The sequence below is a fragment of the Mus caroli genome, chromosome 8, assembly GCF_900094665.2.
Source record: "Mus caroli chromosome 8, CAROLI_EIJ_v1.1, whole genome shotgun sequence".
Lineage (NCBI taxonomy): Eukaryota > Metazoa > Chordata > Mammalia > Rodentia > Muridae > Mus > Mus caroli.
In genome coordinates, this window is record NC_034577.1 from 112,243,818 (window position 1) to 112,261,327 (window position 17,510).

General features: G+C 55.3%; 1 protein-coding gene across 1 annotated transcript; it reads left to right on the forward strand.

Moving 5' to 3' along the window:
* The first annotated feature begins 5,729 nt into the window (after positions 1-5,729).
* Positions 5,730-9,538, forward strand: Foxf1 (forkhead box F1). Its single transcript, XM_021170622.1, has 2 exons — positions 5,730-6,739; positions 8,075-9,538. The coding sequence occupies exons 1-2, from the start codon at positions 5,764-5,766 to the stop codon at positions 8,233-8,235; spliced, it is 1,137 nt and encodes a 378-aa protein (XP_021026281.1). The 5' UTR covers positions 5,730-5,763; the 3' UTR covers positions 8,236-9,538.
* Positions 9,539-17,510: the final 7,972 nt, after the last annotated feature.

The following is a 17,510-nucleotide window of genomic DNA, read 5'->3' on the forward strand; positions in this document are numbered from 1 at the left end:
CAGCCTCTCTCGATGAATCGCTTCCCCTCGGGGTGTTCCTGATGACTGTGTGTGTGCTGTGTGGGCTCTGTCTTACTGGATCTCTCCTAAACCTGAACAACATAAAAATAAAAATAACTGGCCCTTGACATTTAACGCGTGTTGTGTTTTCCTGGTGGCTTGTTTTGGAAGCTCACTCTGTTTCCTTTCCCCTGGTCCTCCACTTCAGTCCTAATTTCTCTGGGATCCCCCCTTCCCAAACTCCTCTTGTATCCTCACCTCTCTGTGGTGATAAGCATCTCCCTGCTCCCCAGAAATTCTCTCTGGTGGCTCAGACTCTTTCTGGCTCTGACACACACACACACACCCTTCTCTCCATCTAAGTGCAATTGCTCAGGCAGCTAGAATTAAAATGTTTGCAGATAGTTTGGGGTGTCTGAAGGGGGGGGGAGAAAGCTGCCTAGGAACCTAGCCTTCCTGGAGTAGCAGGATCCGGGAACGCTCCGGACTGTCTCTTTGGGAAGAGCTGTAAATTCCGGGACTGTAGTACCATCAAATATTTCACTGAAGGACGTCATGGAAAATGACGCTTTGGGGTATAAGGGCCACTGGGAAGAAGCAAGTTCAGGCTTTGGCACTGAGTGCTGACCCTCTTTTTTTGTTTGTTTGTTTTTGTTTTGTTTTGTTTTGTTTTGTTTTGTTTTTGGAGACATCGAGACAGGGTTTCTCTGTATAGCCCTGGCTGTCCTGGAACTAACTCACTTTGTAGATCAGGCTGGCCGCAAACTCTGAAATCCGCCTGCCTCTGCCTTCCGAGTGCTGCGATTAAAGGTGTGCGCCACCACGCCCGCTGACCCTTATTTACTTGTTTAGACAGCATCCTGTAGCCCAGGCCACCCTTAAACTCAATGTGTAGCTCAGAATGGCCTTGAATTTCTGATCCTCCTGTCTCTACCTCCCAAGCGACAGGGTTACAGGCTTGTAACAAGCCTGATTTATCTGGTTCTGAGTATGGAACCCAGGGCTCTGTGCATGCTTGGCAAGTGACTTTTTTGTTTTTGTTTGGAAGATTTTGTTTTGTACACCTGTTGCTTGTTTGGGTTTTTGCCAATTGTGTCACATCCACAGCACAATTTATTAGTTTATTTTTTAAAACTAAATTATTAACCTCTTCTGGGTTAAGTGACTGTCTGTCGGAAATACAGGTTTTAGATGCTGACAGTGACCCGCAGCTGGCAGGTCTCGTGCACGAGGTGAGCCCTCTGCTCCCCCCACCTCCTTCCACTGACAGCAAGTCCCCGTACTTTGGCTAGGCAGAACACCCAGCCCGTCCTTACTTTAAAGTGCACCCCAATACAAGTAGCTGCCTCAAGCCTTGTTTCAAGGGTACCCCAACCTACACCCCCTGACAGAAATCCGCCCACAGCGCTCTCAACGCCGCCATTTTTTCCTGAGGCCTGCGGAGTTACGATAGTCTACCTTCTGGGCACATATTTAGAACACTCCAGAACATTCCGCCTGTTACACACAGTCCCCACCACATTTCTCCAGTGTGCATAAAAGCAGCTCCGCTCTGCAGGTGTAATTACACCTCACAATCCCGTATTGCTCGTGCATATACAGGGCGTGTCCTTCATGTATGTTTGCTTTTTAATCTGGGGGACAGGGATCTCAGATATCCAAGGCTGGCCCTGAACTTGCTAAACTCAAGGATGACCTTGAACTTCAGCTCCTCCCGACTCCACCTCTGGAATGCTGGGATTACAGATCACCTCGCCTTTCTGTACACACTTTAGTTGGGCAATCTACCAACCAGGCCGGTGGATAGACTGAAGGAGAGTCCTGCCCAGTTTGAATCTTCAAACACTGATTGCACATGAAGCCACCACACCAGCCCCAGGTCCTCCATCCCTGAGCAGGGCTGAAAGCATGGTATTTGTTTGCTAGCCATTCACCCCTCTACATCTCCCTCACTCTACAGTTCCCTTGGCAGTCCGTGGTGCCTGTCCCACCGTGCACTTTGCCCACGAGTTACCTCATCGGGCAAGTGGCACTCTGAATTCTGGTACCCAAAGGCTGAATTGTCCGTATCACCTTCCCTCCCCTCTCCATCCCTGCACTTCGGCCCGCGTCCCCCGCGCTCCCTCTAGATGTCGGGGATGCGCAGTCTCGCGTGGGGTCGGCCCTTGCTAACCGGCAGCAGGGCGGCCGGCCTCGCTGTGGGTGGTCGGCGGCGCCCGCGGCCCGACGGCCGAAGCAGGATCTGGTTCCGCGCTCGGGTTTCGCCGGGCGCGCTTTCGACCGGCGGCTTCACTTAAGCAATTAGCCAGCGCAGATACCTGGGGCCCCGGAGTGGGGGGCGTCCTCCCCGAAATGCGGGCATTCCTGGAGCCAGTGCTAAGCGCAGGGATTTGATTTGAGATGCGGAGGGAGTCTTGTGGATTTTCAGCTGAGAGCAGGTATCACCCTACGGACCCAGGGTCCTGCCTCCCTGAGGCTGCTCCCCCGGGGGACTTTTGTGTGACATTCGTCCTTTTCTGTAGTCCCAGCTCACTGCTGCCACAACCGTGTAAGAAGTGGGTGCTTTCGTTGGAGCCGCGTTTAAAGGGAGAAACTTGGCTCAGTACAAAATGGTCTAGGCAGTGAGCATCCAAATTTGTGAGTGGTCCTACACTGCAATATGAGGGGTAGTGGGTGGGAAGCGGTTCCCGCGGCTCTTAGGAGGGAGGCATGATGACCCTGCTCCTGAAGTCAGTCTCGTCCTAGTTACACAAAATGACCCAGGGCTTGGCTTCCTCCCACCCCCCTCCCGCCCCAGTTTCAGTTGACACTTTATAAAAGCATCGGTTGGAGATAGTTTATGGGGCCAGGAGACTCGTCCAGCAAGGGGAGCCACTGATAGAGCCCTACGACTGAACCTCCGTTTCTCCTCTTTAAAAATGTGGGATTCAAAGAGATCTCAAAGTGTCTATGAGCTGTTTCGAGACACATAGGCAACCCCCCCCCCATTGTTTATAACTGTAGAGGGTCATCCCAGCTATAGGCTCTCAGGGTTCCTACCATCTTGGGTACCCACTTCCATCTCCCTCCTCGGTGGAAAGTGGGAATTCGGGCTGAGCCTCAGGCAGCTGCCCCCCCCCAGCCTCCCCCTCACAGGCGGCCTTAGGAGCTAGGCCTGAAGAATGAAGGGCAAATGGAACTCCAGTTTCCTCCCCTGAAAAGGAAATTTCTCTACAAAATAACCCAAGGAGCCTCTGACAGCGGTCTGTGGGAGTTCGGGAAGGGGGGCAGATCAGGAGGTCACCTATGGGCTAACATCCTTTAACTGGAAAAGAGCTTCATGCCCCCTCGATTTGGAGGCACCCTTGATCTGAGGTCAGAGGCACGGCTGGATTGGGGCAGCATGCAAAATGCAGCCTGTGCCAGCTCAGAAAATGGGCGCCTTCCTCAGCTCACTTCTTGCTAAAGGCCAGCTATGTAGAGACCTTCTGAGAACTTCCCTCCCTGAGGTACAGCCCAGAGTCCTCAGGTCTGGAGTTGCCAGTGGGCAGAGGGAAAAAAACGTAAATAAAAAGAAAATAATGGAGAGGAAAAGAAAGGAGGGGGGGAGAAAACTTGGGGGTGTGGGAATGTGTGGCCTGGGGTGGGAGGGTGCGCTCTGGCCTACAAGGCCCATTCTTGCAATCCTGTGGCTCTGTGTAGGCGAAGGCACAGTTCAGCAGCATGCAGGCTACATGTGGTGCGCCCTTCCAGGGTGGGGCCCCTGAACTGTACTTAAGTCCCCTGAGAAGGCAGATGCCAGTCTGTGGATGGTGCTGAGGGATGCAGTCTAGGCCGACTGTGTGGCGCAGAAGCCGGCTTGCTAGAGCATCTATGTGCACGCATGAACACATAACCACACATAAGCGTTCACGTCCCCTCTTCCGCCCTTTTTATTTAGTTGGACCACAGAGTTCTAAAGTCTGTCCTAGAGAAAGGAACGGGATGGCGACTCTCGCCTCCTGCGAACCCGGTTCTGCCAAAGGAGGCAGCTACAGAGCAGCAACCTAAGTCAGTAAGCCCCCAGACCCTCGCACAGATGTGCCAGGCGCCTCGAAGACGATAAGGCGCCTACCACCTAAGCTGAAGGCGTGGGGGTGGGGAGAAGATGGGGAACCGAGAATCTAAAGAAACTTGAGGCCAGCGGGCTTTGAAGGAGACCCGCAGATATCTCTTCTTGCAGCTCGCGCCAGGGCGCAGTCGCCTAGCTCCAAGGTCCCTCGCACCAACTCGTGTAAAAGTCCCCTTCGTCACCCGCCCTGCCACTAGTTCTCCCCGCGCGCACGCGTGTCTGGGCTGCAGAAGGCCCACACTCACCCGGTTTCGAGCGCGCAGAGTCCACCTGAGATCGTGAGTCGTCCTGCGCCCCGCATCATCTCTCCAAGGCCGCGACCCCGCAGCCAGGGCCGCTCCCTGACGCGCTCCCCGCCTGCGCCACCCGCTTTCCGGAACCCGGCCTGGCGCGCAGCGTCGGAGGCCCCGCGGCGGCGGCAGGCCGAGCCCATAGGGGCATCAGGCCAACTCCCCCCGCGCCCGCGGGCTTCTCTACTCTTATTATTAAAGGATCCCCCGGAACGTGTTTACGTTGAGCCTTGTAAACTTCCTGCCCCGGACTTTGCCATCTCTCAGGAAATCAGAACCTGCGCTTGTAAAAGGGGACACTGGGCCGCGGGGCCAACGAAGCGGATTTCAGAGTTAAGCGTGGGGGGAGGGGGGCTCGAGGAGACTTTGCTCTGTGAATTCAGATCTGAGAGTGGCAGCTTCCCGGGGGACCCTGGGGAACGTGAGTGGGGAGCGCACTGGGTGCAAGCCTGCGCATCTGAGTTGGTGATTAGAGGATTCGCTTGGGGGCATCGTTGTGTGTGCGCTCAGGGAGCGTGTTAATGCACGCGTGTGCGCGCTTTCATGAATGAGTGCACGAAGCCGCCTGCTAGGGAACCTGTGCGGTTCGTGGCACTGCACGACCTGAAGCCACTCTCCGGGTCCCGCTTGCAGCGCTTGGAGACAAAGCGCCCGCTAAGCCGCCTGCGGTTTCGTTTTCCGCCCGCCCGCGCTCAGCTGGGCCAGTGGCTGCAGCGCGGTTGGGCGAGTCCGAGGAGCGCCGGGCGCCGGCGCAGCGCTTCCCAGGGCGGGGAGTGAGGGGAGGCGGTCCCTCTCGGGAACTTACGCCGTCCTGCCCCGGGGGCCGGGAACCCAGTCGCTCTCTGCCCGCGCTGGTCACGACCCAAGGCCTCCGCCACCGCCGCAGCCCAGAGCGCCGGGAAGACCGGGGTCCCGGGCGCCTGTCCAGCCCCGTCATCCGGGCCTAGGAGGCGGGGACCGGCACACCGGGTCCAGGTCGGCAGAGGCGGGACAGGCTTCGCAGTCCGGGGAGCGGGGGTGGAGGGGGGCTGGGGACGCGTGGGGAGGGACCTGGGGTCGGCTTGAGCCCACTGAGTAGCTACGGGGGATCGGACACTGCAGGCTGCGGGGGCGCAAAGGCGTGCACCGGCGGGGGGGGGGAGTAGGCGGGGGGGGGCGGTGCCGGGTCCGCTGATGCGCGTGGCCTCCCGCAGGGAGGAGGAGGAGAATAGCGCGCCTGGGGAGGGCGGGCTTGCGGGGGAGGCGCGCTCGGGAGCCGCAGTGACGGCAGAGGTGCAGCCGCCCCGCGCAGCCCCCTCCCCTCCCTCCCCTCCTGCTCCTCCTCCTCCTCCCGGCTCGGCAGCGCAGAGCAGCGGCGGCAGCGGCGGCGGCAGCAGCCACCCGATGTCCGCGCCCGACAAGCAGCAGCCGCCGCACGGCGGGGGCACAGGAGGAGGCGGCGGCGCGGGCGGCCAGGCCATGGACCCCGCGGCGGCGGGCCCCACCAAGGCCAAGAAGACCAACGCCGGCGTGCGGCGGCCGGAGAAGCCGCCCTACTCGTACATCGCGCTCATCGTCATGGCCATCCAGAGCTCGCCCAGCAAGCGCCTGACCCTCAGCGAGATCTACCAGTTCCTTCAGGCGCGCTTCCCCTTCTTCCGCGGCGCCTACCAGGGCTGGAAGAACTCCGTGCGCCACAACCTGTCGCTCAACGAGTGCTTCATCAAACTGCCCAAGGGCCTCGGGCGACCCGGCAAGGGCCACTACTGGACCATCGATCCGGCTAGCGAGTTTATGTTCGAGGAGGGCTCGTTCCGCCGGCGGCCTCGCGGCTTCCGAAGGAAATGCCAGGCGCTCAAGCCTGTGTACAGCATGGTGAACGGGCTGGGCTTCAACCACCTCCCCGACACCTACGGCTTCCAGGGCTCCGGAGGCCTCTCGTGCGCGCCCAACAGCCTGGCGCTGGAGGGCGGCTTGGGCATGATGAATGGTCATTTGGCTGGCAACGTGGACGGCATGGCTTTGCCCAGCCACTCGGTGCCACACCTGCCCTCCAACGGCGGCCACTCGTACATGGGCGGCTGCGGTGGCTCTGCGGCCGGGGAGTACCCGCACCACGACAGCTCGGTGCCCGCTTCACCGCTGCTGCCGGCTGGCGCTGGCGGAGTCATGGAGCCGCACGCTGTTTACTCCAGCTCTGCAGCAGCCTGGCCGCCCGCGGCCTCCGCGGCTCTCAACAGCGGGGCCTCCTACATCAAGCAACAGCCTCTGTCCCCTTGCAACCCAGCCGCTAACCCCCTGTCTGGCAGCATCTCCACGCACTCCCTGGAGCAGCCATACTTACACCAAAACAGTCACAACGGGCCGGCAGAACTGCAAGGTGAGTGCAGGGGGCTCCAACCCCAGACCCAAGCCTTGACAGCCACTGTGAACCAATCTTGCTTCTAGAGCATTAGCCCCAATTCTTTGGGTACCAACCGCTCTCTCTGAGGAGCGAACGCAGTTTTGATGCCTCCAGTTCAGGCTGGTCGAGTTTCGTTTCTTGCTTCTCTTTTCTGGCTGCCCCTAGCCTGACCAGGTAGGCCCCATTCACACCAAAAAGACTCAGACCCCAGCACTCTCTTAAGTCCAGGGAACATCTGGGTTCCTTCGCCTCTAGCAAAGGCCCTGTGTTTCTAGCCAGCGGCCTAACCCTGGCCAACAAACCCACCTTTCTGATACTTCCCATGCAAAGAATCTGTGTCAGGCAAGAACGGAAGAGTTAGGCCCAAAGCAAGAGTTAGGCCCAAAGAGGCCTGGACCAAACACTGAGAGGCCCAGCCCAGGTCCTTCAGGAAACCTGGTTTGGTGAGTCTAGGGGCATTTTGTGCAGACGTAAGCTGGGTCCTGTGTGGTGGCCAGGCCTGGAGTTGGGGGTCAGAGTTATAAGCCCCGGTGCTCTTCGTCTTTCAGGATCCAGGTTTCAAGGCCCCTCAGAGCCCACCCCAGACTCCCCCACTGGAAAAGAAGATAGCTTTCAGCCTCCAAGCGTAGTTCTAGAAGGAAAAGTCGGTAGAGGGGGTAGAGGGATAGCCATAAATAAGCTGTCAGGGCCACCCCAGGGAGGCAGACCGGAGGAGAGAGGTGGTTAGCTGGTGGTCCACCTCTCCACGGGGTCACCCCACACACACACCTTATGCCTGTCCTTAAGGGGACTCTTCAGCTGCCTGAACCTTGATGTGGGCTTTGAATTCTGCTGACCCTGCATTGGGCTTCTGGCTCCACCAGGGTGGAAATGGCAACTGCAGAAATCTCAGCTTTCCAGGCTCTGGGGCATCAGAGGCCATGACGGCCTCCTCCTCGGCCTTCCCCTTCCGCATCAAAGAAGTCCTCGGCCAGGCAAGGAGTCCAGACTGGAGAGGCCCAAGCCGCAGGAAGCAACCTCCAGGACTTGGAGTTAGTGACTTAGTCCAGGTCCAGGAAGGCACAGTGAGGGACCGTGAGGGACCACGGAGGACTCAGTAGTCCCCTTTCTCAGTTCAGTTCCTGCCAAGCACTGGGAACCCCAGGAAGGCCAGTTTTACTAGGAAGTGGGGCTAGGAGGAATATGTTGAGCAGGGCTGAGCTGCCCGCTTACACATAACCAAGTTCATTGGGGCTTCTAGGCTGGGTCCTGAACTCATGCCCTGGAAGCTAATGTTTTGCTCCCTCCTTTTGCTGTCGCCCTACCCTACAGGCATCCCTCGGTATCACTCACAGTCTCCCAGCATGTGTGACAGAAAGGAGTTTGTCTTCTCTTTCAATGCCATGGCCTCTTCTTCTATGCATACAACCGGCGGAGGATCTTATTATCACCAGCAGGTCACCTACCAAGACATCAAGCCGTGTGTGATGTGAGGTGAGGCCAGGGGCCCTCCAGCCCAGCCTGGCCGGCCCAGGGACCAGGAGCCCACCGCCACAAACTGCTTTACTCTGGAGGTATAACCCGTCAGCAAGTGAAAAGGGACAGCCCCACCCCTAACGGATTATTTGTAAAGAAAACCCCAACACAGACTGGGAGCAGCGTCTGGTGACTCTACCCTCACTCCCTCACTAATTTCTAAAAAAAAACCGGGGGCCAGGTCAGACTGCAGCTGTCAGTAAATAAATACTTATTTTCAGCCCCACTGAAACCAGCCACGGAGGTGCTGTGTCGGGGGAAGCCAGATACGTGGAAAGAATTCTGCAGAGATCTCTCCGCCCCTTCCACACCAAGGGACAGTTTTTAGAAGCAGGGGCACGTGAGACCAATCATTATCAAATACTTTGATATTTTTTTTGGTTGAGTATTTATCTTTTAGTTTTTAACTTTTTGAAAGAATGTCTTGAAATGCACACATCTCCCTTCCTCCATCTTTTTCCCCACTCCCGGGGAGGAGGATAGGGCCAGGAATGGCCTCCTCTCTCCCAACCTGGGGTCTCCTCTAGCAATCACAGGTGAATCTCTATGGGAATGGCACACACACCTGGAGCCACTGTTTGTCTTTTTAAAAAGGAAACAGTGTCACAGAAGTTGCCCCAGCCTCCAGCCATCCATTTTCTTCGGCCTCCAGTGTCTTTCACCTTGCTTGGAGTTACATTTTGACTTGTTCCCTGGTGTTCTTCTGTCTCTACTGTGACTCTCTGAAAAGAAAGGAACACACTGAGATGTGGGAGTGGAGGGTCCATCTGGCCGGTGTAGTTCAGGCTCGCACTCTGACGCCCGCCCCGCCTGTAGGCAGGCTTGGCCGGTTATTTATTCTGCTTTACCGGTTACCTTACTACTCAAAACACCACGTAGCTCTGCCCTCTCAGTATTAATGGTGTGACTTGGTTGGCAATATTTGCCGTGTAGAGTTGTTGTCATTATTGTGGGGTTTTTTTTTTGTTTTTTTTTTGTTTTTTGTTTTTTTGTTTTTTTTTAGATAACCATTGTAAATTTGAAACGAAGACCAGTCTTGTAAAAAAACAAATTTCCATATGTTTTATATAAATATATATAATATGAGGGACCGTCCCCCCTTTTAGTCTTTTGGCCGCAGAGGTGCGGCATCTGTGACACGTATTTTAAACCTCCTTTCTGCACTGTATAAAGGGACAATCTGAGGGTATTGCTTTTTGTGTATTTTTTTCCTACAAAAAGAACAAAAATAAAAATGTATAACATTTGTACAAGGACTCTAAAACTCTTGTGGCTAGACATCAATCCGAATGGCTGAGTTTTTTTTTTTTTGGGGGGGGGGATAGTAGACTCAACTCATTACCGGTTCAGGATCTTCAGCTCTCTAGGGGGAGGGGGATTAAATCTAGGTGATTCTAAAGTTTGTCTTTCCTACTCAGCCCCCTTCATCCTTTATTTCACGCGGTGGTAGAAGCCGAGTAGGAACAACTTTTCCTTCATTTCTGTCTTTTGAAGATGAGTCCTCCGTTGTCCCTCTAACGGTTCTTTAAACTTGAAAAAATAATCATGCGTTTAAAGAAAAAAAAAAAAAACCTGTAGGCTTTCATCCCAGGGAAAAGCAAGTGTGTGTAAACACGCACACGCAGTCTTTACATACACTTATGCATAATTTTCTGCTACCCTGAACCCAGTGAGCCCTTCATTCCAGGGGCGAGCGAGCCTTGCATTCTGTTGTAGATAGTGAAGCAACTTCAAAGGTTTGCTTGCTTGCTTGCTTGCTTCTTCTTATTTTGTCTACTTGGTTTTTGTTTTTTAATTGCCTGATACCGGTACTTCTGTGGAGGCCTGTAAAACGCAGTCAGGAAGGAACGGAGCATCCGTGGGTGCTCAGGGCTACGCCCACGCTCCTGCCCCGAACATATTTCCCTTTTAAATCGTATTTTTTCCTTCCTCTTCTGGAGACAACGAACAGCCAAGCTCCAGTCTCCCCTGACCACCATCTCCATCACCAGCCGCCCACCTAGGAAAACAAACATAATAAGCTGCATTGTCCGTGCCGCAGTCCTGACCCACCGCAGTGTCTGCGCACCGTGGGGTCGCGCCTCAGAACCTGCTTCTTCTCAGACTTGACATTCTGGACGGGAGGGTAATTTCTCTGGTGCTCTGTTACATCAAAATTATCAATAAACTAGTCCGGGCAATTAATGTCCCCAACTAACAGCTGTCTATAAAACCCAGATAAAGAGGACAGGGAAAAGACGGAGCTGGGGAGGCTGGAGCATTGAGCGGGGGCTGCGGCCTCGCTGCTCTCCGGGTTCCATGTCCTGGAACAGGTTCGAAACCAGGAACCAGCTCTGTCCTCCACAGGCTGAGGCCTCCCTTCGGGGAGGAAAGCAAGTCTAGGGAATAGGTCCTCAGGCACTTGAGCCACTGCCTCAAGCCGGAGTGCCTCCCTTCCCAGGGCAGACTGCGCCCCAGTGAAAACAAGGGGAGCACGGAGGCAGCCCCCGGGGCGCTATGGCTCCTGATCCCGGGATCGGATCCGTGTCCTGGTGGTGGTGGCGGCGGCGGACCCCGGATTCCGGCTCACTACCAGGCTCTTGTGCGGATTTCAGTGGGATTTCCCAGCTCCCCGACATCAGGGCCAGCTGGGTGGAAGGCACCCAGAGTCGCCCCGGCAGAACTGGCCAGGACCCAGGGGATGGGGGCCTGGCTCTGCCTCTCGCCTGATCTGTCGCCCGAGGGTGAGAGGGAAAGTCCGGCCTTCCCCGGAGGAGGGCTGGGCTCCAGGCAAGCCTAGAAGGGCCGGATTCCATGGAAAGATCGCCTAGCAGCGTCCCGAGGTCTCCCTCCGCCGCTTTGGTGGCGCCTGGGTTTCTCCAGGGGCCATTTTGGCTTAGGGTCATGCTGAGTGGTAGGGAGCGGCCTCCGCGGTGCCCAAGAAAACATTCAGGCACCTGCAGGTCTCAGGCTTAAACCCAGCAGGAGTGTGACGAAATTGAGTGTGAGTCCTTACTGTCTGCTCTGGGCGCACAGGGAGCGCGTTAAGTTATGGCCAAATGACCCTTGCAGAACCGTCATGACGCATGGCTCTTATGTGAAGCAAAAGGTATGGAGGTTGGCAAGCCGCAGGGAGATACGAAGCTCGGCCCTGTGGGTAAAACACACGGTCCCCTCCACAACCTCCTCCTGCACAAGGGTGCACAATCTCCAAGGCTCAGGCTCTGGGTCTCACAGACCTAGACAGGAAGAACTTCCAGGACACTGAACCCAGGCGGGTCCGACAGCAGCGCCAGAGAGGGCAACAGGGTTTGTGAGCTGTGACGTGCAGGCGCCTGGCCCACAGAGGCGCAGTTGATACACTGTTGTCCTTTCTCTTTGGGATTGAAGGGTCGGGGCAGGGGAGAGTTGGTACTGCACCAAAAAAAAACTGGCTCCCTGTCTGCCAGTCCCCCATCAGTGACTGTGTTCCCTAGGACGGAGTGGAAATACTGACCCGGAGTCCTTGCCCTAAGGCCACCTGGCATTGTGTAAACCAAGCCACCCCTCATCTTTGAATTCCTCTTCTCTGACAATGTTGTTCCAGTGAGATGGTGCTCAGGAGAAAGGGGACATATTTTCCTGGCACCCAGAAGGGACAATGGTGGACTTCAGACTCCTGGGGTTTCTCACTATAAGGATGTGGGGGGTGGGGGGAAACACAGCAAGTAGGAACCACCCCACATTTTCTGGGGCCTCCTCTTGGGAGCTTCCCGTGAGCATCCCAAGAGTGGAAGACAACTGACCAGCAGCTTTGGGCCTGAGACTCCCACACAAACGACCAGACTTTTCTACCACTTGGTCCCAGGATGAGAAAAAAAGGTCACTTTACTTATGCCAGTGGCTCTGTGAGACCCACCACATGGAGGTGGGATGGGAGTCTATTCCAGTCTGTAACTGTCTGAGGGAGAGACAGGGAGGGGAGTCCCCAGCCCTTGGCAGGTCCTCCCCACAGCTTGACAGGAGTCGTGGTAAGGGCTGAAGCGAGAGGTCTTCCTTGGATCAATTCCTGGAGACCCTGCTGAGGTAGCTTGGTCTGGCCTCTGCTGCCCTCTCCTGCCTGTTCTGCCTTCAGTGGCAGCTTGGGAAAAACTGGATGACCAGGGTAACAGGCAGCATTCTGGAAACTTTCTTAGCCCAGCAGCCCAGCCCTCTCCACAGGGGACACCAAAGCCCATCCTCACAACAACCCCTTAGGTGGCTCTCACCCCCCCCCCCACAGCCAAACTCAGAGAGGACAGGGTTATATATAAAGGCCTGGGGCTCAGGCCCTGGGCTTTCTGAGCCCAAAAGCCTTTGATAACCCATTGTCAGCAGGAGGGGAATGTCGAGGGAGTCCGGATCCAGCTCCGCTTTCCCACTGAGCCAGGAAGGGCTACAGCTCCCAGCCAGAGGACTCTGACTTCCCAGAGCCACAGAGACTGCCATTCCTATTTCCCCCCAGGGCTCTCTGCCGGCTCCCTTTCTTCCTCTAGCCATTTGGTACAGTGGAAATAAATGTCAAGCAAAAGTTGACACAGGACCGGAGAAGCTGTGAATGGCAGTAGGGTGTGGCTGCCTAATTCTGTTTCTCAGATGTGGGCTCGCCTTAAAGAGAGGAGGGGGCCTTCTTTCCTGCAAGCACCCTCCCGGGGACTGGGGTCTGCAGTACCAGTCACTGGACTCTGAGCTACCGAAGAGAAGGATGGTGGCTCCCTGGAGCTTTAACAATGAGTTTTATTTCCAGCTTGTATTTCCTGACTTCCCGCCCACTCCTCCCCCCGCCCCCCACTTTCTTTTTTTTTTTTTTGGTTTTTCGAGACAGGGTTTCTCTGTATAGCCCTGGCTGTCCTGGAACTCACTTTGTAGACCAGGCTGGCCTCGAACTCAGAAATCCGCCTGCCTCTGCCTCCCAAGTGCTGGGATTAAAGGCGTGCGCCACCACGCCCGGCCCACTTTCTTCCATGGTTATTGTAACCAGGGTCTCACTCTTAGGATGCCATGTACCATAGATCTCTGCTCCCACCCCTGTGATACTTTTTGGCCTGCTTTGACAGCCCAGAGAGGAATATGATCCAACAGGTAAGGATGACTACGGATGCCCAATCCACCCACACCGAGCACCCGTGGATGCCTGTCATTGGATTCCTCCATAGGGGACAGGTGGGCACAGCCCTGCCATTGCCAATTGCTGTCCACAGTCACCTGGCTGGCCATATAGAAGACACCCACTTTGAGCAAAGCATGATGGGAGGGTGGGCTTACCAAGGTGGGACTGTGTGCATGCTTTGTTGAGACCAGGTGCGGGGTCCTGCCGCTGTTTCTAGTACCTGGAAGGCTCACATGGATCCCCTGAAGGGATGTCACTGGGCTTGGGTCACCTGAGAGAGACAATGGGGTGGAGCAGTCTGAACTGAGCAAGGAGTTAGCCCTTTAAAACTCAGCCATAGTGCCGGCAGGACCATTTCAGTGGTCTGTTTGCCTGGCCAGGGAAGACAGTATGGCCGGGACCCAGCCAGCATTGCTCTAACATAGTTCTGTTGTTCAGTGCCCTTGCGGTGACACAGGACTGGCCTGGGGAAGGACCATATGCTAAACCTCTCTGAGCATCTTATTAAAACTACTGACATCACACCGGGGAGGCAGGGACCCCATGTTCCCTGACTGTCCCGGGTCACAGCCATGTGGAAGAATGCCAGGTTTTTAGATGTCCCTGAAAAAAGGACAACTCGACTTGTCTTTGGGAATGTGTCCTGGAAAGCACGTTCTAGACGGGCACATGATGTCCTGGGTTTCTGTGACAGGGGTGGGGTGGGGTGGGGGGAGCTGACAGGCCTGGGCTCTCACTGGACCCCAGCATTCGCTCCAGTAGTGGGGCTGGGTCAGAGAGATGGGCCTGAGTGTGACCTTCGGCTACACGGGAGGGAGGGCAGGGCAACAGGTAGGCAGAGGGCGGAGGTGCGGAGCGACAGGCCATACTTCCTTGTGGTGTTAATACAGGGAGAGAGCTCAAGGTCAGGCAACCCTTGAAAAGGAGAGGGAACCTCGGAACCTGCCTGAGAAGCTCCGAGACTACCCTGGGAGTTTGTCCCTAGCTATCTCTCACGAGGAGACAGCGCCGCCTGCTGTCCGTTTCTCACAGTTCATGTTAGAACTCCGGAAAGCGGCAGGCATATGTGCCCAGATGAGCGGACCCTATAGAAGGCCCTTGGTTTGGGAGAGTTTAGGGGAAGTTGAATTAATTGTCTTTTCCTAGTCGCACAAACAATAGGGCTTCAGAAAAGTGGAAGGTTGAAGTCACTTCCAGCCCAATCCCAGGCGGCTTTGCGGCCCGTGGACACACATGCTATATGCCCTGCACACGGAGACCCTGTGGCCCCTAGAGAAGCAGGTAACAGATGTGTTGGTTCAGGGCTCCAGTCGGTCCACTGGGTGGAGTTCCTTGCTCCGCCTCCTCCTAACTTTGCTCCCCTCCTGTGGTGCATGGTGGGTGACCTGAGAAGTCTACTGCAAGTCTCAAAAGCGTTAACTGAAGAACTCAGGCACAGAGAGGGTGAGCCGTTGCCTGAGGTCACACAGCTAGAAGACACTGCAAACCGACCCCACCCTTCGGGCGGAGTATGGCTCCGACTTGGAATTCTTCAATCACTAAATGTTCTCTGTGTTCTGACAAGCCACTACGGCTGCCAATTGGCCTGAAGGCCCCTGCTTGTGGCAGGTCAGTGTTCCCCCAGGGAACAGTCTTTTTCCACTCAACAGGGCCAGGCTCCAGGGCTTCAGCCAGTTCTGGCCTGAGACCCTTCTTTGGAAAGCTGCTCCTTCTGGTGGGTTTGTCGGACCTGCAGGTGGGAGCCATGTTAGACCTCCAGGCCGGTGCTTATGGCTTCCAACCACCAAAGTGTGGAGCATCCATCCACTCCACACAGACACACATCGGCTCCCATTTCAACCCTCGAGATTTATGACCCTGACAAAGAAAGGGCTCCATTCACAGGAGACAGCCCTGTTCCTGCAAGAGAGCAGAAGTGCAGGTCCTTACTTAAATCTGCTTGTCTGAACATCTCTGTGGCGGTCCTGGGGTGACCCAGACTCTCTGGGGTTTGGCAGCTTGGTAAGGATAGGGAAGACCTCCAGTGTCCTTGGGACCTCCAGTATGGCCACAGGAGCACCAAAGGGCAGAGTCCAAAGCCTAGAGGTGAGAGGCTTGAACCAAAGGATGCAGGACAGGCCCAGGAGCCTGGGTGACCCCCATGCCCATGCCACAGACCCAAGTCCATGTTTCTTCTGCTGGAGGAAGACTGAAGTTGCTGCACAGGGGAGGGATGGTCTTCTTTCCTGCCGAATGGCCCTGGCTTGATCCTGCTCACTGGGGGTAAAGAGCAACTTGGCTCGGCTTCTGGGACCCAGCTGCCTGAGGAGCCTCAATCGCAATTGTAATGGGGGGGGGGTTGGGGGGTTACGGTGAACCCTCTTCCTATACCCTGTGACTTGCCATTCTTCAGAAGAATACAGGTCTATACCTGATTTATGTGTGCCCATAACCATCTGAGAGGTGAGACTGTAGGATTGATCACCAAGGAAGCAAACATTTGCCCCCAAATTTAGTGGCTTAAGACCATAAGTCATTTTTTATACAGCTGCCTCAGTGGCTCCTTGGGGCTCTTCCGCTTGGCCTGGGATCTCTTCCAAACTGGCACACGGTCCTGGCAGTGCTGGGCACCTGGCCCTCTCCATGGGGGCAGCCCAGCACCATCACTACATGGGACTGGTCTCCAGATGTCAAGCCAAGTATGGTATGACTTTAGCCAGATTTGGGGAGATGGCTTCTGGTGGGAAGGGCTGGAGCATTTCCTAGGAAGTTGCACCAAGCTCCAAAAGGTGCTTCAGGTTCTTGGGACACCTGTCTCCCAATCACCGGAAAAGGGACTTTGGAGTGTGAGGTCCGAGGGCAGCTTCTACTAAAGAGTGCCACTGACTGGGTGTCACCTACACCACAGCCCTTAGATGTGGGTCTAATTGCAGATCTACTTTGTAGAGAGCCTCTGATATTTTGGAAATCTGAAGTTGAATGTGGTGGGAGGCAGAGGCATTCAGATCTCTGTGAGTTTGAGGCCAGCCTGGTCTGTTGAGCAAGTTTCAGAACAGCCAGGGCCACACAGAGAAACCCTTATCTCAAAAAAAAAAAAAAAAAAAAAAAAAAAAAAAAAAAAAAAAAAAAAAAAAACTGAACACAAAAGGAAATCCATAAGTAATAAAATTGATGTTCTCTTTAGTGCATATCTTCTATTTGGGGTGCTAGTCACAGAGCACAGATAAAGGCACTAGAACATAGCTGTCTTTCCTCACTTCTGCTGGGGCTCTGAGGACAGCATCAGGCCCAGGTGCCTGGGATGTGGGGTTGCCGGATAACAGTATCCCAGCTATCCAGGACCCACCATCAGGCCAAGACTGGAAGGAGAGCCTGTGTTGGCTCCTTCTATAAAGACAGAAAACTGCATCTCAGGCCACAGACAACCATCAGGCCTGTGTCTTTAAATGTGTGTTTTCATGGGCCTGGCCATCCAGAGTGCTGGGATGGCCTGTGGGTGCCTAAGGGACAGACACGCTTCCCCAAACGTGATGGCTGGTCTTAAACCAACTTGACACAAACTGGAGTCATTTTTGGAAGAGGGAGCCTCAATTGAGAAATGTCCCCAGTAGGCAGGCGTGTGGGCAAGCTTTTGGTGGATGGCTGACAGGGAGGGCTGTTCCACTCCTACGTTGGCAGTCCTGGGCTCTACAGGAGAGCAGGTTTAGCAAGCTGTGAGGAGGAGTTCTCCTCTATGCTCTCTGCATCAGCTGACTCGCACCCCTGCCCTGACTTCCTTCAAGGACAGACTGTGAGATGGAGAGGTAAGATGCCATGATATGGACAGGCTTTCGGCCATGGCGTTCTATTACGGAACAGAAACCCCAAGACCTATAAAGTGACCCCTTGGCTCAGCAGCCTCTTCTCTAGAGTTCTAGCCTTCAAGCCTCCCCCATCTCGCTCCTCAGAACAATGGTTGCTGTTGCTCTGACCTCTCCTGCTAGGGTACCCTGTCTTCTGTATTGTGTGGCTTCACCATGACAGGCCACAGGACTGGAAAGTATACCTGCAACATCACCTGCAAGTTTGAACCTTGTAACCAAACCTCATATCCAAGCCAGGGCCTAGAAGCAAGCACTGGGTAGTGCCTGCCCTGAGGCTCCTCTG